Source organism: Eptatretus burgeri, chromosome 11, assembly GCF_056783735.1.
Source record: "Eptatretus burgeri isolate ZD-2024b chromosome 11, Ebu_testis_v1, whole genome shotgun sequence".
Classification (NCBI taxonomy): domain Eukaryota; kingdom Metazoa; phylum Chordata; class Myxini; order Myxiniformes; family Myxinidae; genus Eptatretus; species Eptatretus burgeri.
Window position 1 is genome coordinate 15,648,199 of NC_140971.1, and position 22,054 is coordinate 15,670,252.

At 42.3% G+C, this 22,054-nt stretch overlaps 1 protein-coding gene across 6 annotated transcripts in view; it reads left to right on the top strand.

The window, feature by feature from the left end:
• LOC147016558 (mitochondrial calcium uniporter regulator 1-like) overlaps positions 1-18,856 on the top strand; it is a 39,291-nt gene extending 20,435 nt beyond the window's left edge. For 5 of the 6 annotated variants that reach the window (XM_085845330.1, XM_085845335.1, XM_085845333.1 and 2 more), the window contains 7 exons: positions 11,238-11,341; positions 11,436-11,537; positions 11,630-11,671; positions 12,266-12,337; positions 13,266-13,319; positions 15,671-15,785; positions 18,092-18,856. In XM_085845330.1, the coding sequence (XP_085701456.1) occupies positions 11,238-11,341; positions 11,436-11,537; positions 11,630-11,671; positions 12,266-12,337; positions 13,266-13,319; positions 15,671-15,785; positions 18,092-18,147 (545 nt within the window). In that variant the 3' untranslated portion in view covers positions 18,148-18,856. Of the gene's footprint in view, positions 1-11,237; positions 11,342-11,435; positions 11,538-11,629; positions 11,672-12,265; positions 12,338-13,265; positions 13,320-14,893; positions 15,042-15,670; positions 15,786-18,091 lie in introns of all 6 variants that reach the window. The other variant, XR_015049093.1, reaches the window with a different exon arrangement.
• Positions 18,857-22,054: the final 3,198 nt, after the last annotated feature.

Genomic DNA, 22,054 nt, shown 5'->3' on the forward strand with positions numbered 1-22,054 from the left:
ATCTTTCTCTTTGTATGTATTAAAGTCTGTGTGGAGACATCTCAAAATTTGCTTGAATTTACCTCACGTTTCATTAACTTGTGCTTTGATTTATTTTTATTACATCACGCTTTGGTTTATTTCCATTATAAGCATTTGATTTATGTTCATTAAGCCCTTATTTATTAATTTTGCCTGTCTGTCTATTCCTCGTGGGTTCGAGTGAAAACCTGTATGCATCCGTCTGCTCTGCGTTCTTGGCGCCCTCCATCCCGCGAGCGCTATAATCTCTCAGGATTACGTGTTCGCCTCCAAGGAAATTGTTCGGCTTTCCGTCCAGGTCGGTCTTAACCGGCGTGGACAAGACAACTGGTGTCAGAGTAGGATTCGAACCCTGATCAACATTTGTTGATCAGGAGCAGGATATTTACTAATCAGTTCCAATCGTGTGCTGCCTTTTTGGCTGCTGGTTGCATCATTGGTTAGGGGCGTGGCTATGCAGCTGATGCAGTGCCCCGATTACCAGTATACTGGTGCTCATTTCACTGACCTCAGAAGGATGACAGGCTGGGTCAACTCCCTGGTGTTAATTCAGCAGCCAACTGGACTCAAACTCAGGATGCTAGGATCCCAAACCACCGCCCTAACTGCGAAGCCAACATCAGCTTACTAACCAGTTGTCCCCGACAATATAATTTTTATTTGTGTGTCAATTCATATTGTACTAGCTTTCCTCTATTTTTTTTAGTACGAGCCGAAACCCCGTCACAGACGGATTCCGTTCATCCAACCACCCTCACCAGCTCACCCACACTCGAGGGACATGGACTGGACAGGGCATGCTTGCCCCTGCCTACTCATCCCCTGCCACTGCCCCATTCCCCTCTGCCTCCCACCTTTAATTTAATTACCCTGGCCCCGCCCCTGCCTCTTCACTTCCCGCCCCCGTCTCTTGATTTCCCCGCCCACTTGCCCCTGTCCACCCCCTCGCACTCAACCCCGCCTAACTCCCCCCAGCCCCCGCCCATCCCCCCCCTGCCCCATTTCCCTCCATCTCCCCCTTTCAATTTTCCTACCCCCGGCCAAAAATTTGCTTACCTTGCCCCCCGCCTCTTCACTCCTTGCCCCCGTCTCTTCATCCCCTGCCCCCACCTCTTCACTCCTCGCCCCCATCTCAACGAAAAGTGTTTATTCTGCTTCAGAGTTGAAAGTTGACTATTGCCACTATGTGCGATGCACTCTTACAGGTACAAAGTTTTTCAGTCCAGGTCACAGTACCGAGAAAAACGTGACGCGACCGCTAGGAGGAGCACAAAATTGGTCCTTCAGTATTAATATATAGAAGATTCTTCCTCATTAAATTGTATAATCTGTGATTTATGAAGACCTTACATGTGGAGTATTTGCATGCTGGAATGCATCTCCTGTATTTTAGTTGAACAGTTAATGTCGCTTCAGTTTGTCTTGTTTTCCAGGAATGTTACCCTGACTTAACCTGATTGCCAATATCTAGTTTTTCTCAAATCTAACAAGTTTTTACAAGGGTTGGGCTTAAAAAAATACAACTTCATTTGCCAGTCAAATTGTTTCTTGTTGAGAAGCAAAGGGAAAAGGAGCTCCTTGTGAGCCAACGGTCATCCATATCTAGTGCCCAACTGTGTCTGCAGACGTCCTCCTGCAGTTGGGTTACTTTTTTATGAGGAGGTTGGTGGCAGGATTTGCACTCCGGCCACTGTAAAACCCTTCATTCCGCAAAACGCAAAAAAATCTGAAAACCCACTAACAGCTTGGTCAGATTGCGGGAGAGTGTGTCGGAGTGGTGCTGAGGTGTCGTCCACCAGACGGCGGTCTCCTTGGGTTAACCTGAGGCCGTCCCTTCGGGTGGGTGCCTGGAATGTCCTATCCCTAAGAGAGGATGATCACCTGTCTCTGTTATCATCTGAGCTCAAGCGTTTGGACATCCGGATTGCAGCTCTCTCTGAGGTTCGGAGACCTGATTGCGGCGAGATAATGGTGGGTGGTTACACCTACTATTGGTCTGGTCGCTCTGATGGTTACCATACCCAAGGAGTTGCTGTAGCTGTGTCCAATAAGCTGACCCCAATGATAATTGAGGTAACACCGGTCAACGAGCGGATTATGAGATTAATTACCCCGGCCCCGCCCCTGCCTCTTCGTCACTCCTTAGGTGTCATTTCCCTGGTCTCTGTTTATGCTCCGACTGAGGCGAGTGATCTCACCGTGAAGGATGCATTCTATGCCACGCTCGAGTCTGTGGTTGATCAGTGCCCCAGACGAGATACACTTCTAGTCTTGGGGGATTTCAATGCATCGACTGGAACTGATAGGGAGGGTTATGAGGTGTGTGTTGGTCCCCATGGGTCAGGAACTATGAACCAGAATAGCACTAAGTTCCTTGACTTTGCAAGAAGTCATGGACTTAGGGTGGCTGGTTCATGATTTCAGCACCCACAAGCTCATCGCTGGACTTGGTATTCCAACGCTGGCGGTGTGGCAAAGGAGATTGACCATGTCCTCATTGACTATCGTTGGAGGATGATCCAGAACTGCAGGGTCTACCGGAGTGCTCAGTTCCTCAATACTGACCATAGGCTTGTTGAAGCAACTCTAAAGCTGCACCTTAAATCCTGGAGAATGGTACCATCCCAGCCTAGGCTGGATGTTGGCAAGCTCAGGGATGAGATAGTAGCTGAGGAGTTTGCGAACAGGCTGAGTGGACACTTGGGGGGTCTGGGTGCTTTGGGGGGTCCTGAAGAGTTGTGAAGTGCCTTCAAGACCACCGTCCTTGATGTTGCTGGTGGATGTCTTGGAGCTCACCGCAGGGCAAAGAAGAATTTTGTCTCAAGGGACACTGGATACCATTGACCAGAGTCGCAGGGCCAGGCTGAATGGCAGAGCTGAGCTGTTCAGGGAGCTGAGGTGTAAAACTGTACGTGCACTGAGGGTGGACAAGGAGGCCTATGTGCAAGCAATCTGTGAGGGGGTAGAGCATCACCTGTGGACAGGTGATTCTCGTCCCGCTTACAGGGGAATTTGCGCATTGCGTTCATCCAAGCCCATCCCTCGGAGCACTGCAGTTCGAGCAAAGAGAGGTAGGCTCTTGACAGCGGAGTCTGAAGTGAAGGCCCGCTGGGCCGGTTACTTTGAGCGGTTGTACCAGGCTGATCCCCCAGCTGTCGAGTTGGACGTCAAGGGTGTTACAATCCCTGTTGCTGACCCTCAAATCAACTGTGGTCCACCTTCGCTTGTGGAAACACGGGCTGCGGTGAACCATTTGAAATGGGGTAAAGCTCCAGGGATTTGTGGCATCCATGCTGAACTTCTCAAGGCTGGTGGAAGTGCTGCACTCGTGTCGTTGCATGCAGTTTTGTGCTCTGCCTGGAACACAGGCATCATCCCAACTGACTGGAAGAGGGGCCTTGTTGTCCCTCTCTGGAAAGGGAAGGGTGATCGCCAAGACTGCAACAACTACCGAGAGGTGACGCTGCTCTCAGTGCCGGGCAAGGTCTTTGCTCGGATAATTCTTGATAGGGTTCGCCACCATCTGCTTGAGCACCAGCGTCCAGAGCAGTCAGCCTTTACACCAAAGAGGTCAACGACTGACCATATCCTTGCCCTTCGTGTCCTCGCCGAACGCAGACGAGAGTTTCGGCAGGGGCTGCTTGCAGCCTATGTTTATCTCTGTAAAGCGTTCGATTCAGTGAATCGGGATGTTCTCTGGAGGATTCTTGGTCTTCGTGGGGTGCCAGCAAAACTGATCGATCTGATGTCTGAACTCTACTCTGGTACTGAGAGTGCTGTGAAGTGTGGTGGTGCCATCTCTGACTTATTTCCAGTTGTTACTGGAGTTCGTCAGGGGTGTGTACTGGCCCCCACACTTTTCAGCACTTGTGTGGACTGGATTTTAGGGAGGATGTCGGAGAGATCAAGCTGCGGTGCATCGTTTGGGAATGTCAAGATCTCGGACCTTGATTTTGCAGATGATGCAGTCATCTTTGCGGAGACTTTAGACATCCTTTTGGGGGCCCTCCAGGTGCTGAATGAGGAGTCGGAGCCGCTGGGATTACGGGTTTCTTGGGTCAAAACTAAGATCCAGGCTTTCGGTGACATCTTGGATGCTGCTGTCCTGTCTGTGTCTGTTTGTGGTGAGGATGTTGAGGTCGTGGAGAGATTCACTTACCTTGACAGTGATATTCATGTCTCTGCTGGCTGCGAGTCAGAGGTCAATAGACTTCTGGGACGGGCCTGGGGAGTCATGGATTCACTGGATCATGGGGTGTGGCGCTGCCGGTACCTGTTCGGGAGGACGAAAGTCCGAGTCTTCAGGTCCTTGGTACTTCCAGTCTTGCTCTATGGATGCGAGACTTGGACTCTGACCAAGGATCTGAGACGGAGACTTAATTCCTTTGGTACCAGGTCTCTTCGGAGAAGCCTTGGCTATCGCTGGTCGGATTTTGTGTCCAACGAGCGGTTGCTGAGAGAGACTCGGATGAGATTTGTTACCTGCATATTCCGTGAGCGTCAGTTGCGGCTGTATGGACATATGGCTCGTTTTCCTGATGCTGATCCTGCTCACCAGATTCTCTCAGCGAGGGAGTTTCATGAGTAGAGGAGGCCAGCGGGCCGACCACATGCCTCGTGGTTGCAGCAGGTTGACCATCATCTCAAGGAGATGGGGATGGGCCTGGCATCTGCCTGGGGGATGGCCAGACGAAGGCCCCTGTAGTACCGGCGGAAAGTGGACGCAGCGACGCGCTGTTCTGGCACATGCTCCCATACCTGACCTGACCTGAGAAGCAAACATCAATTGTGGTATCAAACCATCATATGTAGTATTCACACGTATATGAGGCAATGATTAAATTTTTATTCACACGTCTCCTGTGCAGCCGGAGATGGGGTTTTGAAATTGTCTGTGTCCATTTGTCTGTCCAGGCCGCAACCTTTTTTTTTTGTACATTTGAGGCCATAACTTGTTTACATTTGAAACCAGGCCAGGCCATAACCATAACATAACTAATTTACAATTTGAGCTCAAGTGTATGTCAAGGCCAGAACGTTTTTACCATTTGAGCTTTTGTCATCAAATTTTCAACAAAGCTTTAATATGAGCAGATGGAGAACACTTATAAAATTTACATTTTTTAAAATATATATTTTTATTTTCTTAAGATGTTGTTTTCATCATGTTTAGTTCAAGTACAAAGTGGCTGGGCTTTGCATTTTGAGATGCTTTCTTGTTCATAATACAATCACGACCACCACTCGTAATGGTTTCATGTACACAAACAAGATTGCGATGCCCAAAAACCTTGATTTCTCCTCTTAATGGTAAACCATCATACTTTCATGGGATCAAAGTTGACATGTCGCACTTCCAGGCTGCTTATCCACTCATGCTGCACTGCAATAATACCAGATTGTAATTTGCAAAAATAATATAGTCATGACAATCTTGCATAAGAGATTAATGTCCACACCAGGATGTTGTTGGCAGTTCTTCAGGCAAATATTAGAAAGGTGGTTGTCTGGCAGGCCCGATTGTGGCTAACGAGACCAATTATTGAACAGGTCTTTCCACAACAGCTGCACCTGTATGTCTGATGGGGGGATGGGAGTCTTTTGTTCTCCTCTTCTCATCAATGCTGGCCATTCGTTGGTTTTCAAAGGGGGCTGTTGCACTTTTGATAGTAACGTGCCAGGCAGCACTGTCTGCAGCCTGTTTCCCACAGTTGATGGTTGCTATTGCAAATCGAGAGGGATATCATCGGTGAATGCTTGAAACGCTTTTCTGGAGCCCATCTGCCATGTGTTCCAGTGATCAGCTCCTCATACTGCACAGCCTTGATTTGGCAGCTGTCATCCATAAAATACTGTTATGTTTATGGGTGGGATAGATATTACCTTAGAACAGATAGAAATGTATAGAGTAGTATGGTCCATGTACGCGTAGTTGGTCCTTGGTCCATGGTCCATCCCAATATGATTAAATCGGGAAACTTAGCTTAAGAATTCTGTTTAAATGTGCACCATACAGAGGGTGGTGCAATGTAATAAATAGTTAGGGATTAAGGTTGAGACAATTGTATGTCCCACTGGATGAGGCTTTGTCTGAAGGTTAGTCTGACGACTCAGGTTAGTCTGAAGCAGAAAGGCGGGGCTTTGAAAGGGACTACGTCGTCCACTGAGCAAGGGGAGGAGCTTTTCGTCACAACCCCTCCCCCCCCTTTCCTGAGATGGGCAGAGTTTTTGTTGCCCCGAGAGGGTAGAGTTTTGGGACCACTCGAGGGAGCCTGCGAGATCCAGGAGAGTTGGAGTGGTCTCTGAGGAAAATTGGTTGGGCGCTAAGCAAGATGAGAAGGAGAAGAGAAATTGCGCCAAGGAGAGAGAAGATCTTGTGGAGGCAAACAGTTTCTCTGTCCGTAGTGCCTGACTACTTGCCTTCGTCGTCCTACCCATGGACCTGCTCCTTCCCTCGTCCACCAGCAGAGCGAAGGCCCACACGGTTTTCGTACCCTTTCCCTGTCTCAACAAGTCTGGTGTGTGGCGCCATAGGTTTTAGTCCTCTTGTACACAACTTTATCGATTTCGTGTTCTTCCTTTCTTCCCCATTTGGAGTCAGGAATGTAGGATTCAAACCCTGATGAACATTTGTTGATTAGGAGTCGGATTTAGAGCCCAAAGGCCTTCAAAATTTGAAGTTAATTGGTGTCGGGAGAGCGCAGGGAATAGTGCTGTAAAATATATATACATATATATATATATATATATATATATATATATATATATATATATATATATATATATATATATATATATATATATATATATATATATATATATATATATATATATATATATATATATATACATACATACATACAGTAGGGAGAACAAGTATTTGATACACTGCCGATTTTGCAGGTTTTCCCACTTACAAAGCACATAGAGGTCTGTAATTTTTATCATAGGTACACTTCAACTGTGAAAGACGGAATCTAAAACAAAAATCCTGAAAATCACATTGTATGATTTTTAAAAATAATTAATTTGCATTTTATTGCATGAAATAAGTATTTGATACATCAGAAAAACAGAACTTAATATTTCGTACAGAAACATTTGTTTGCAATTACAGAGATCAGATGTTTCCTGAAGTTCTTAACCAGGTTTGCACAGACTGCAGCAGGGATTTTGGCCCACTCCTCCATACAGATCTTCTCCAGATCCTTCAGGTTTCGGGGCTGTCGCTGGGCAACACAGACTTTCAGCTCTCTCCAAAGATTTTCTATTGGGTTCAGCTCTGTAGACTGTCGAGGCCGCTCCAGGACCTTGAGATGCTTCTTACGGAGCCACTCCTTAGTTGCCCTGGCTGTGTTTCGGGTCGTTGTCATGTTCGAAGACCCAGCCACGCCCCATCTTCAATGCTCTTGTTGAGGGAAGGAGGTTGTTGGGCAAGATCTCGCGATACATGGCCCCATCCATCCTCCCCTCAATACGGTGCAGTCATCCTGTCCCCTTTGCAGAAAAGCATCCCGAAAGAATGATGTTTCCACTTCCATGCTTCACGGTTGGGATGGTGTTCTTGGGGTTGAACTCATCCTTCTTCTTCCTCCAAATACGGCGAGTGGAGCTTAAACCAAAAAGCTCTATTTTGGTCTTATCAGACCACATGACCTTCTCCCATTCCTCCTCTGGATCATCTTAGATGGTCATTGGCAAACTTCAGATGGGCTTGGACATGCGCTGGCTTGAGCAGAGGGACCTTGCGTGCGCTGCAGGATTTTAATCCATGACGGCGTAGTGTTACTTATGGTACAATTTTGTCCCTGATGTCCTGAGACAGCTCTCTGGTCTTGCCCATTGTGGAGAGGTTGGAGGCTGATTGATTGAGTGTGGACAGCTGTCTTTTATGCAGATAACGAGTTCAAACAGGTGCAGTTAATACAGGTAATGAGTGGAGAATGGGAGGGCTTCTTAAAGACAAAACTAACAGGTCTGTGAGAGCCGGAATTCTTACTGGTTGGTCGGTGATCAAATACTTATTTCATGCAATAAAATGCAAATTAATTATTTAAAAATCATAAAATGTGATTTTCAGGATTTTTGTTTTCGATTCCGTCTTTCACAGTTGAAGTGTACCTCTGATAAAAATTACAGACCTCTACGTGCTTTGTAAGTGGGAAAACCTGCAAAATCGGCAGTGTATCAAATACTTGTTCTTCCCACTGTACGTCCCTTTAACATTTGATAAAAACTTCTTCTTACAACTACCTGACCGATATGGACCAATTTTGGTGCGATGCATCAGGACAGTACGGTCTCATGGTGTTGTGCTCCCCTTCTGTATCCACCCATTTAAAGGAGGTAAACGGGGGATTTTGCCTCAAATATTGGTATTTCATTCAAAACCCTTCTCAAACCAACAACTGAATCCAGACCAACTTGGCCATGCGGCATCGTGACCATGCCCTCACCTTGCGTTGTGCTACCCATGACTGTACCACTTTTGGAAGGGGAGGGGAGGAGGGCATGGCCCCATCTCCATAATCCTTCATTTTTCACCCTGCCTTTTGGGTAAATAACCATCAGTCCCCCACTGGGCTATTTTTAATTGTTATTCTCTAAATATTTTATTACCAGACGTGACAAAATGGTTCGAGCGTCCCTTCTGAGTCTGTAAGGTTGGTGGTTCAAATCCTGGCCGAGTCCTCCCAAAGACTTTACAAATGGTACTTGTTGCTTCCTCACTTTGATGTTTGATATTTAAAAGGATAGAGCAGAGAATAACACTGGAAAAGCAATGGCAAACCACCCAGTATGGCCCTTGTCAAGAAACTGCTTCAGCAGCACCAACGCCCTGCAAATTGTACCGTGCAGCAAATATATCACATTTGATTCATTGATTTGATTATGTTATCCAAAAAGATTCGTATCTCAACTTGAAGGCTCTCTCGTGTTTTGAAGGTTGTTTTAAAATTTATTTATTTTTGGATTCGATATATATATATATATATATATATATATATATATATATATATATATGAGAGATATCCCTTATTGTCGGGTTGTGTGTGTGTGTGTGTGTGTGTGTGTGTGTGTGTGTGTGTGTGTGTGTGTGTGTGTGTGTGTGTGTGTGTGTGTGTGTGTGTCTGCAACGCGAGGCTCCACAGCACGAACCAGTGAACCGATTTCGATGAAACTTTGCCAAAAGGTGGAATATATACTGGGAATGTGCGCGTTTGAATTTCGTTGCCTAGCAACCACCCGTTGCTGTACAGCGGCCGAAAAACCGCGTACAGTATTTTCAATACTTGTCCTTCAGTTTTGAATGTAGAGAAACGAGACTTCGGAATTAAACACTTTGAAATATTTAGAAAATTTTACTCGAGCCGATTTTTGATTGAGGTTTTATTTTTCAAATGGTAGTCCTTCAAAAATCGGGTGTCTATTTACCGTCATTTAAGGTGTGTATACAGTGTTTGTAAGGAACTACACCGTCGTTCACCTTCGATCTCTCCTCGATCCAAACGATATTGACCAAAGTGAAAAGGATCCAAAATAAATGGAATCACCGGCATTTTTGTCTTTGTGGATTTCTAATAATATGTTTATTTATTTACCGAAAACGATTCCCTACCCACACACCACCTCCAATTATTTATTTACCGAAAACTATTCCACGACCCACACTCCGCCTCCAATTATTTATTTATTTTCCGTAAACTATTCTCCACCCAAACTCCACCTTCAATTATTCATTTATTTACCGAAAACGATTCCACGACCCACACACCACCTTCAATTATTTATTTATTTACCGAAAACGAATCCACGACCCACACACCACCTTCAATTATTTATTTATTTACCGAAAACTATTCCACGACCCACACTCCGCCTCCAATTATTTATTTATTTTCCGTAAACTATTCTCCACCCACACACCACCTTCAATTATTTAATTATTTATTTATTTACCGAAAACGATTCCACGACCCACACACCACCTCCAATTTATTTACCGGAAACAATTCCACTATCCACACACCACCTTCAATCATTTATTTATTCACCGAAAACGATTCCACGACCCACACACCACCTCTATTTATTTATTTATTTACCGAAAACGATTCCCCACCCACACACCACCTCCAATTATTTATTTATTTACCGAAAACGATTCCTCACCCACACACCACCTCCAATTATTTATTTATTTACCGAAAACGATTCTCCACCCACACCACCTTCAATTATTTATTTATTTACCGAAAATGATTCTCCGCCCACACCACCTCCAATTATTTATTTATTTACCGAAAACGATTCCCCACACACACACACCACCTCCAATTATTTATTTATTTACCGAAAACGATTCCACGACCCACACACCATCTCCAATTATTTATTTATTTACCGAAAATGATTCTCCACCCACACCACCTTCAATCATTTATTTATTGAAAACGATCAAGACCCACACACCACCTCCAATTATTTATTATTTAAAGTGGGCGTGGCTTATGAAAAATATTGTATGGCTCAGGAGGTGTGGTCAAACAAGAGCATTGAGAGAAGTTTATCGGGTTTTCCGTGTGTGTGTGTGTGTGTGTGTGTGTGTGTGTGTGTGTGTGTGTGTGTGTGTGTGTGTGTGTGTGTGTGTGTGTGTGTGTGTGCAACGCGAGGCTCCACAGCACAAACCAGCAAACCGATTATTTTTCAAATGGTAGTCCTTCAAAAATAGGGTGTCTATTTACCATCATTTTTTATGAGGAGTGCCAGTTGGCAAAATACGCAATAGGAAAAATCTTGCCAGACAGAGGAACAATTGTATGTGAACAAATACTTCTTGGCAATGAATCTTCGTCGGTGGATCGGTCAGAATGAAAAGCATCGTATCCAGCGCTTCGATCCTAGCGAATCCCTCGTCACCTACCGGCTTGTTTCTTTCTTCATTTTTTTTTTTTTTGCTTTATGGGAGAGGAATGGCATGCTTCATATGCACTCATAAATTGCAATTTGTAACAACTTGTGACTTTTTGGACAACTCTTGATGTAAAAGTAACAATTCTTCTTTGCTCGGAGAGCAATTGAGCGATCAATTCCTCAACATTCTCAATCACGAAGGGAATTTTTTGTTGAAACACTTTCAATATCAACCAGGTGCCAAAGTCAAAACACATTTATAGTCTTTACCGATTGAGACATTCTATTTCTTTGATTGGCAGGTTTCTCCACAGAGCAGTCAGAGGTACTGGTGTCTGCATTGGTGAAGATTACTGGCAGCAACATGGAGGCATTGTATAAAGATATGGTCACAAAGACCCAGCAGGTGATCAAATGACCCCACCATTGACTGAAAGAGAAGGTACCTGATCGGAAGCTTTCAGTTCTTCAAAGTGACTTTTTCTTTCTTTTCTCCTTAGGAAATTGCTCTCCAGCAGGTTATGAGCCACATTGCTGCATTAAAAAAAGATATGATCATCTTGGAGAAGAGTGAGTTTTCTGCTCTCAGAAATGAAAATGAGGTAAAGGTTGTTTTAACTGCACTTTGTAGATAGTGCTGCAAACATGCAATTGCATTCCTTATCTTGCGCTTGTCTTTAATTGTGTGCTGCAGAAGATGATGATTGAGCTCCAACAATTGAAGAAGCTGTTAGCTGTAAGTAAGTTTTCCTTTTTGCAATCAATTATTCTTGGTTGGATTTTAAACTTTTTGCTTCCGTGTTCATGATTGAATTTGCATTATATAATTGATCCATTGTTACCAAAGGTGGATCGAGGTTGTTTTCATCTGTTTGTCTGTCAGTCTGACCAGGAGATCTTGAAAAAGTTGCAGACTGATTTAGATGAAATTCGACAACAGATTCGGTGTGTTCCAAGGATGAATTGATTACATTTTGGTGAAGATCCGGATCTGGATCCAGAGACTAGAATTTAAAAAAAGTGATTCTTCACCATTGAGTGATTTGGCCAAAAACTACATATTGAACGATATCTCAAAAAGTTATGGACAGATTCGGATGAAATTTGGTGGACAGGTTGGGAAGGTAACAAGAATATGCTTATTAGATTTTGGTTAAGGTGCGGATGGAGATCCAGCCTATCAGTGCACTACTAAACTTAAACTGTTCATCCTGGTGGAGGTATGCGCTCTATCAAGTGCTGTTCGAGTTGGAATTGAATTTGCAGATTTTGGAGGTTTTTTTTTGGTTTGTTTGCAACTCGTATTTCTTGCCTCTCATTGCTTGTACAGGATGAGATCACACGTGTTCGAACAGACACGAAGCTGGACATCAACCTTGAGAAAAGCAGAACCCAAGAAATGGTATGTTTGTTTTCTTAATATTATAATGAGCTGCCCATATATATATATATATATATATATATATATATATATATATATATATATATATATATATATATATATATATATATATATATATATATATGGGCTGCCCAACATCCTGTCAAACCTGTATGATGTACAAGGGCGTTAAAAAATTTTTTTTTTTTTCTTTGGTATAGGGTCAAGGCCTATACTATGGAAGAGCTAGAACACTGAAGAGGATGAGGACATGACAGAACAAATGTAACAGTAGAGAGAATTGGGAAACACCAACAGCAGGGTTAAAGGACAAAATGGAGAGAGACTTGGAAGAATTGAGGGGTAGGGGAGGATGCACGGGGTCGACAACATTGATCCAGAAGGAAATTTGGAAGGAGGTGGGTTTGGAGATGGGGTGGTGGGTCAATGGCGGTAGAAAATGTCGTGGTTTCTTAGGTTGTTTTCAGCTCTAATTTTTTTAATTTTGAAATTGTTAGAACGAGGAAACGTGATACATTGCTGTCACTTGCCAGGAGCCAATCACACCTCACATAGCCTTGTACAGCCAATCGGCAGTCTCACAACTTGTCACCAAACCACACGAAGCCGACATCATGCTTGCTTTGTCTGGGTATTTATCAATGTCAATTATTAAAATAGTTTTGTCCAAGTCAATTTTTTGAGCCTGCACTGCCCAGGCCCTTTGCAATTAATGTGGTGCTGTCTCCAACTTTGTGTGACCGGTGGTTTGGAAGGAGATACAACAATGACAGACATTGGATATCGATATGAATAGATGGACAAATTTTACCAAAGGTTTTAAGAAATGAAGTTTATTTTAATTTCGCTCGAACAAGGAGCACTAACTTGAAATTGATGAACTGCCACCCCTACCACCACCCCCTCCACACACACCCCTACCCTCCAGTTTTCCTTTCAAGAGAAGCGTACGCTCGAAACGAGGACGGACATTGTCGAAATGGTAAATCTTTTCACCTTCACTCGACCTTCCTTTGCTTGTTTGAAATCTTGGTTTATTTGTCTTTCTGATGAACAATGTTTTATAAAAAGTGCGTGATGAAACAGCTGCAGTTCTTTCACTTTGTATTCACTTCCTGAATATATCCTGTCAATACCTGAGAAATTAACTGCCAATGCAATGCAAGTTTTTAAAAAGTGTTTGCACAACTCGTATTCATGGCAGTCTTTGTACTTTTTAGGTCATCTCTTCGAGCATGACCTAATAATATGGGTGTAGATGTCCGTCCGTCCGTTGCGAAAATGACGATTTTCAAATTCTATCTCCTCCACTATTTCTCAAGCGATCTTGAATTTGATTGTGGCATCTGAATCTATGGGACAATATCTAAATTTTGATCGGGCCGGATTTTCGATATTCGCTTTCGTTTTCGTGTCACGTGACTTCAAAGTTGGCAAAAAATGCGAAAATGACTATTTTCAAAATCTATCTCCTACATTTCTCAAGCAATCTTGAATTTTATTGTGGCATATGAATCTATGGGACAATATCTAAATTTGGTCGGGCCAGATTTTTGATATTCGCTTTCATTTTCGTGTCACGTGACTTCAAAGTTGGCAAAAAATGCGAAAATGACGATTTTCAAAATCTATCTCCTACATTTCTCAAGCAATCTTGAATTTTATTGTGGCATATGAATCTATGGGACAATATCTAAATTTGGTCGGGCCAGATTTTTGATATTCGCTTTCATTTTCGTGTCACGTGACTTCAAAGTTGGCAAAAAATGCGAAAATGACGATTTTCAAAATCTATCTCCTACATTTCTCAAGCAATCTTGAATTTTCTTGTGGCATATGAATCTATGGGACAATATCTAAATTTTGTCAGGCCGGATTTTCGATATTCACTTTCGTTTTCGCGTCACGTGACTTCAAAGTTTGCAAAAACTGCTCTACCTTCAGGAGGCTATATATTTTCTTGCAGAGATGACCGTCACTCCCGCACCAGGGTAATTTTTGTATTTAGGTTTTAATTTTCATTTTGTACAAATGAACATTTTCTCCTTGTTTGCTTATGTTTGTCTCATTAATTGCAGAACATTAAATTTTCTACTTGATGAGTTGTTTGCAAATGAACTTTCATTCCACCATTGTTTGAAATAATAAATTAGATCTGGGGTTAAGCAGACAGCACGGTGCCAGGCAGGAATAGCCCAAGCTGATAGGGTTTGAAGTTGTATTTGTAGTAGGGGATAAATTACAAATCAAAAGAGCTTGTGTTAACATTATATTAATTTAGTGAGGCTTCATAGAAAATATTGTGTACAGTTTTGGTCACATCTGAGGAAGGCCGTAACTGCCTTGGAGAGTTCAGTGCAGAATGCTGTCACTTGGATGGACGTGAAACTGGGCATACCCATACTCCTGGTGAAATTCCGTGTTCCTGTCCTGAATGTTGAGAAGGCAATAGAAAACCACCTTGTATAACCCTTGTCAATAAACTGCTTTGGTAACATCAATGCTCTGTGAAGGGTACTGTATGTGTGTATAAGTACTGTATATTGCCTTTGTTAGGGCTCGTTGGGGCAACAAATCACTGTATCATCCACTTCATGACTTTGAAGCCTTTCGGCTTGCAAATTGGAAAATGGTGCACCACAAACTGTGATTGGTGAGGCCAGATTGTATTTGGAACCCACGAGCCCCAACAAGGGCAAAACGGGTGGGTAGCTTCGCTTTTTATCTGCTTGGTGACAACTTTTGACTTTGACATTCTGGTACTGCTCGAGACCCTTCTGTGTTTGCAGTCATGATGTCTTCATGATGACATCACGGTGTTAGTCCAAGTTTGCAGCACTTCAAAAATCCCATATATATCAATTGTGGCCATGGAAATGGACCGCCAAGCACACAGACACGTAGAAGTTCACAGAATTACTTATTTCTTTTATTTATGCATATAATATATTTGTCCCTGTTGTTTGGAGGAATTTGGGAGGGAGATGCATTGTGAGTTTAGCATATTTCATTCCCTGAGTAATGTCCCCCGACGATGTACTGTTTAGCACGATATTTCAAAAAGTTGTGGACGATTTATGACAAAATTAGGTGGATGAGTTGGTATGTGATGAGAATAAACAGATTCAATTTTGGTTCAGGTCTGGATCAGGACCATCATTGGGATACAAAATGTAAACTGTTCAGCCTGGCAGAGGTACGCGCTCTACTGAGTGCCTTTCCCGTTTTTATTCCGGTTTATTTTCTCTTCCATAATTCTTCCTGGTTGTATACTTTGGCACCTGCAATGAATTCATTGCATATTTAATTGTTCTTGCTCCTTGTTTTTTTCAGCATGCTCAAGAGGAACGTGCAATTACAATTACAAACAACAGGATAGAAACAGAAATTGCTGGGCTGAAAACGTTAATGGAATCCCACAAACTCGATGTTATCAAGTATCTTGCTGGTGAGTGCCTGTGTCCACTTCGCTTACCTACTTTGTGTTTCCATCAGTTTGTCTTTGCCACATTTCAATCCATTATGTAATTAATTCATCATGAAATTTACCAGTTACTGCAAGAACCTAACTTAGAAAAAACATAACTTGTTCTCCAAATTGCTGTTCAGTTTGCAATATATCAGTATAATGTTCTTGGCAAGCATCTCGAGTCCATTCCTGTTGTGGATGTACATTCCTGATCAACCTGCCTCCTGGGAAACATGCAATGATATGAAAAAGAAAGGAAGGATCAAGTCACGATGTTCAAAGCTTCTATTCCATTGGTTAAATGAGCACTCGATGTCTTTGAACCCGGTCATTGACTTCCCTTTTTACGAGCGCAAAACGTTCAACCCATTATAGTCGTATCTTTATTCCATCACTTTTGAAAGACGAGATTGTTGAGTCTCTTCTTATCTGTGGTCATGCTATATAATAAGTACAGTATCCTGAGTTCCTGGTTCTCAACTTGGCACATCTGGAGGAGACAAAATATCCAAGCTGGCTTCGAAATCCATGCAATGACTGGGCAGATTTTGCTGGGCCAAGTCTTTCCCTGTACCCCTGAACTTGTTTCAACTTGTTGGTGTTTGTAAGCATGATGCATCAATACTTTTAGCCATAGTAGAAAATATGTAACTCTGATGGAGTCTTAAACACTGGTCATCATTGACATAATTCAACAATTGACCAATATGAAGGACCTTCTCCTTTCTCACCATAGTTTGCTTTTTATATGCCCGATATATGTATATATGTATATATGTATATATGTATATATGTATATATGTATATATGTATATATGTATATATATATATATATATATATATATATATATATATATATATATATATATATATATATATATATATATATATATATATATATATATATATATATATATATATATATATATATATATATATATATATATATATATATATCAGGGCGTATTATGTGACTCTGTCCGTCCGTCTGTCTGTCTGTCTATCCGTCCGTCCGTTCCTGTCTGCACTCTAACTCCCAAAGTTTTCGACTTTCACGTTTCATATTTGGTACATAGGTACAGACTGTGGAGACTGTCGTGACATACGTTGGTCATCTAAAGTGGTTGCCATGGCAACCAGGATGCTGTTTTCCATGTAGTAGCACAATTCTGTACATACCTTCTTGTTCTTCATAAATTGACGTGTTTGAATATATAATTGTGTGTGCGCGCGTGTGTGTGTGTGTCACAGAGACTTTTTCGGGCGTATATTGTGCTCACTTGAGCTCTTGTTGTTCTTGAGCTCTTCTCAGTCATGTGAACATGCACTGCTGTTTCATCTGTTATCTATCTCTCTGACTCAACAAGCGGCACGTGTTCATCCCTTAACCCACCGTATTCAACCTCCTTTCATCCAAGGGTTCACTCACATTTTTTTCTATACATTTTCTCCCACCAATGGATTTTCCTTCCTTTTTCCTGTGGCATGGTCATAATTTGGCTTTTTATCCTTGTCATTTATTTGTGACATATGAAACATAATTTCTTAAGAATTGATGTCAACGAGGAGCTGATACTCCAGGTCCCCTGCCTTTTTGGTGGTATGAGGAATAGATCTGTGTCATATGAAACCAAAATCTTGAACGGTTTTTGAAATATCACGTACACAAGCCGAGTTATATGTGCCTGGTGTTGGTGAAATTGTTAGGGTGGTGGGCTTAGGATCTTCGGATCCAGAGTTCAAATCCCACTTGGCTGTGGAATTAATACTAGGTGGGGTTGACTGCCTGTCATCCTTCCGAGGTCGGCAAAATGTGTACCAGTTTGTTGGTATCCTGTGTCGGAGTGGCAAACCGTCCAGGAATTGTGCCCAATAGCCAAGGAGACTGCTTAGGCAGCACCAACGCTCTGCACAGAGTATGGTCTCAATGGATGGATGGAAACCGAGTCATAGAGATGGTTGCCATGGCAACATAATTCGGCCAATCACAGCTGTGACATAATCAGGTTGAGATGATGTCATGAGGAGGAGATATCTACAATATTAAAGCTAAATGTTCAGTGGTTTTTGAAATGTCGAATACCCAAAAGTACATGGACGGATGATCAGACGGAGCTCATTTTAATGTCACCAGTCTTTGACCCTGTCGGAATGGTGGAGGACAATAAAACATGTTGACCATTTTTGGCTGACTGATGTTAAATACAGTATCGTGTCCAGATACCTGAAGGATTCATTTGTCAAGCTTATTTTGGTTGTTGTCTTTTTGTTTTTTTGAATTGTAGGTTCGGTTTTCACTTGTCTTGGGATTGCGCTTGGATTTTATCGACTCTGGTCATAGTCCTGAGTAGTGGGATTTTCTGTTTTTCCTGCTGCATACTTCCACTGCTTGTTACTCCAGCTACAAGTCTTCCAGTTTGTGGTGGCCAAGAATGTGCTGCACATGCAAATGGTGATCCACAACCTACATCTTACACTTCAAAGACTGCAGGGTCTTCTAAATATTTTGTCAGAAATAGTTTTAATTTTTTAATTTTGAATGTCTGCACTATAAAACAATGTCACTGCTCATCCTGCTAATGTATAATTGCACAATAACAATTTGGTGGGGTTTTCAATTTTGCAATAATATATGATGAATATTTCATTTCCCTTATAATTGATGGATTGATTAAAACATGATGCACATGTCTCAAAGGCAAAAGTTTGCATTGTGATCTGGCAGCTAAAGGGGTGAACCATGCACTTGTGGTCCCACAATGTTTTTCTTTCCTCACTGGACTTGATATCTACAGACTACAATGATACAACTGTGGGATGCCCACCTTGGCAGCCTTGAACATTTTTAGAATCGTATTTATTATCACAAATGTCTCTGGACAGACAAATGATATTTACCCAATTACGAGTGTCTGTTGTGTTTTGTGACATTTGCTATCCACGAATCGCAGGGTCTTGAACCTTGAAAGTCATGATCTTGATCATGGACAAAGGTCATTCATGAAAATCTATTGGGGAAATTTTTAAAAATAAAGTTTACTGTTCATGTCCCTTTTATTCTTTGACTTTCATGTTCATCCTGGATTTATATAAAACTAACCCGTACGTGCGTAAAAAAACAACAACAAAAAAACCTTTAAAACCGCGTGCCAGAAACAAACACACAGGCCGTTCCTTTGCTCTCGCGTACCCGTACGTGCGTGGCCGTACGTGCAACCCCCCCCCCAAAAAAAAAACAAACTTTCAAACAACTACACAGGATGTTCCTTCGCTCTCTTAAACGACGACTGGATTGGGGCATTGTGTTTATCTATAAATGCGCATAAGAAATCGAGAAATTATTAGAATACAGTAAGTCATCACTATCCGGAAGTGGTGCGTGCCCGTACAGAATGTTCACATGCATTCCACGAATTATTACTTGCATTGAAGTACCAACTGCTGTGATACTTACACACACAGAGTTAATTAAAATCCAAATTAAAATCAAGTTTACCTCCCTGTCTTTGCTTGCCATGACATTCGCTGCCATTGACCATTGCCACTCCTACGCCACGGTAACTAAATGGCGCCCTTTCCCCATCGGCCACGCCTACGCAGCAACGTGTCTTGTCATTGGTTTGGTAAATAAATGGCCGTAACTTGGGAAGCACTTGTCCGATTAATATCAAACCTTGAAAAGGTGCATACTCGGGTTCCCAGCAATATACCTGGCAAGTTTCAATTAGATCGGACCAGTGGTTGTCAAGAAACAGTGGTCACATACCCAGACACACACACACACACATACACACACACACACACACACACACACACACACACACACACACACACACACACACACACACACACACACACACACACACACACACACACACACACACACACACACACACACACATTGCTGGAATTATATATGGATTAAAAAAAAAATGTCCAACAGGTTATTGATATTGCTACAAGGTCAGGTAATGAGATTGATGTAACCATTATCAGGATGCAAAATTGACAGCTTTTCTCTGGCACAAGTGTCGCATAGTCAGTCGAATGTAGGTATTGTTCCGGGGTCGAGATTCAAACCAGGGTCCAAATATCACTCCTGACTGCAAGTGTTATAGGCAGTGACCTCAGCGACCCTCAGTCCGATTGAGATAGATGGAAGTCCTTGCCAAAGCGAGCTGAGTGGTTTTGGAAGGTTGCACAATTTTGTGGGGGAAGAGGGGAGCAAAGACGCCCTTTTCTCAGTGGCAACCCTTTTATGCTATCAGGCCATTTTTCTCTATGCCGGAGGTTGATTCCGTGGTTCGAGTTCAGGTGCAACAATGGCTTCCTTATACAAGCTTTAATGAAATAATCATTCACAAGCAGCATAGGCAAAAAAAAACACTTTACTGAAATTACCCTCTCCCCTTTATACACACCCACACAAAGGCCACAGAACTATCCGACGAAGGCCAACATGTTTGACACAGTTGAGCATCTTCCTCGGATGGGAGTGGAGGCATTTAAAACTAGTAATAGGTGTACACAGCCATCCTTGACCATGTTGTGGAATGTGGGTTGAGGGCTTGAAGCAAATGAGATGAAAAAGCACTCCACTGAATGAAAGTTCTGGTCAACACAAAGTTCAGGATGTTTTATTGGTCATTATCTTCTATGTTGTCTATTGTGTCATGCCACTGACACACCACGTATAATAGAGGTTAGAGATCTTGCAAGCCTAATTTTCTCCAGTTTGAGCTGAGAGAAGCTTTCAAACAGAGGCCAAGCTCATGTTTATTTCTGGTAAATTGATTTGGGTTCCTGTCTTTTCCTGTGTTTTATTATTATTATTATTTTTTTTTCCCCGCTTCAGGCTCAGAAAATGTGGGCTCAAACAATCTCTCGTGGAAATTTTAGATGTGCTTGTGCAGCGTGCTTTGTGCACCTCCTTTTCCATCACTAAGGAAAGACTCATCAACTTGTATTGTATGGCATCCAAAGCTATCCCACAACCAAGTGGACTCAAATATTAGCAATGGTAAAAGCGAGCTCGTTACATGATTATTAAGTTACTTCATGCAAAGTTGCATGATGATTCGATGGAAAATGCAGCCTGCGTTCCAAAAAGTCAGTTTTTTTCTGTAAGCATAGGTTGCAGGGTGTTTGACGTATCGGGAATAAACAGCCGAGACTGAGCGAACGAAAAACCAGCAAAAATAATGGAAATGAAAAAGAGAAATGAAGGATTTCTGTTTCAGGCCTGGTTGGGTTGCAGTTTAATAGTCTCCTCATGACCGTAAGGTAGAGGGTGGGCAATTCCATTCATCAGCGCTCCTCCAGCACGGTCAGACACATCTGGGAGCATCACCAACGCTCATCTGATCTCTCATTTATCAGGTTGCTTCATGGGAGAGAGAAGGAAAATGGTGCCATGTCCTCTCTTGATTCCTGATGACTCGTACTGGGGAGGGGAAGAGATAAAATGGTGGTGTACTGGTACTAGACTATAGGATGTCTAGCTGTAGATGCCATTCTTGTCATCTTAACTTTGACAGGACATTAAAAAAATCAATTGCATTTAGTTAAAGATACCACATTTAAAATTCCAAATGAACACATCACTGAGCATGATATTTTTTGGTATTTTGAATGAAAGTTATCATTGAAAATGAAAGATTACTGATTTAAGCCAATTCATGTTGTCCATGAAATAACGTTTCTCATTCATCGTCATGACGATTCTCTACATTGATTGGACAACTCGTCTCGTTTACCCACAAAAATTCAGAGTTTAACCAGTTGAAGTTGTCCTGGAGATGCTCAGTGCGACGAAATACACGTGACGTCATGCATGTGTAATTGACATTGCAGTCATGACCATGATGGCTGAAACAGTCTTTGAAGATTTAATCGGAAAAAAAACTTATGCACATTGATTTATATTGTTGGAGATTAAAAACCCTTAAATGAAGTCATGTGGGCTACATTCTTGAGGTGTGTAAAGATTTGGGAATATTCCAATGGAAATGGGGACGAAATGGTTAGGGTTTTCTATTTTGGTATGTCGATCTGGTGGAAGGACCAGCATTTCAGGCGATAGCTTGTGATGATTACATACGATCAAGGAACAAAGATATGACATCCACATCTAGAAATCTGGCATCTGAAAATTGTTGAAAATGTGCTGCTCTTCATCAGGCGCTTGTAGCAAAGTATTATGTACACATTTAGGACACGGGGGACCAAAAAATGAAAGTCATATGAAA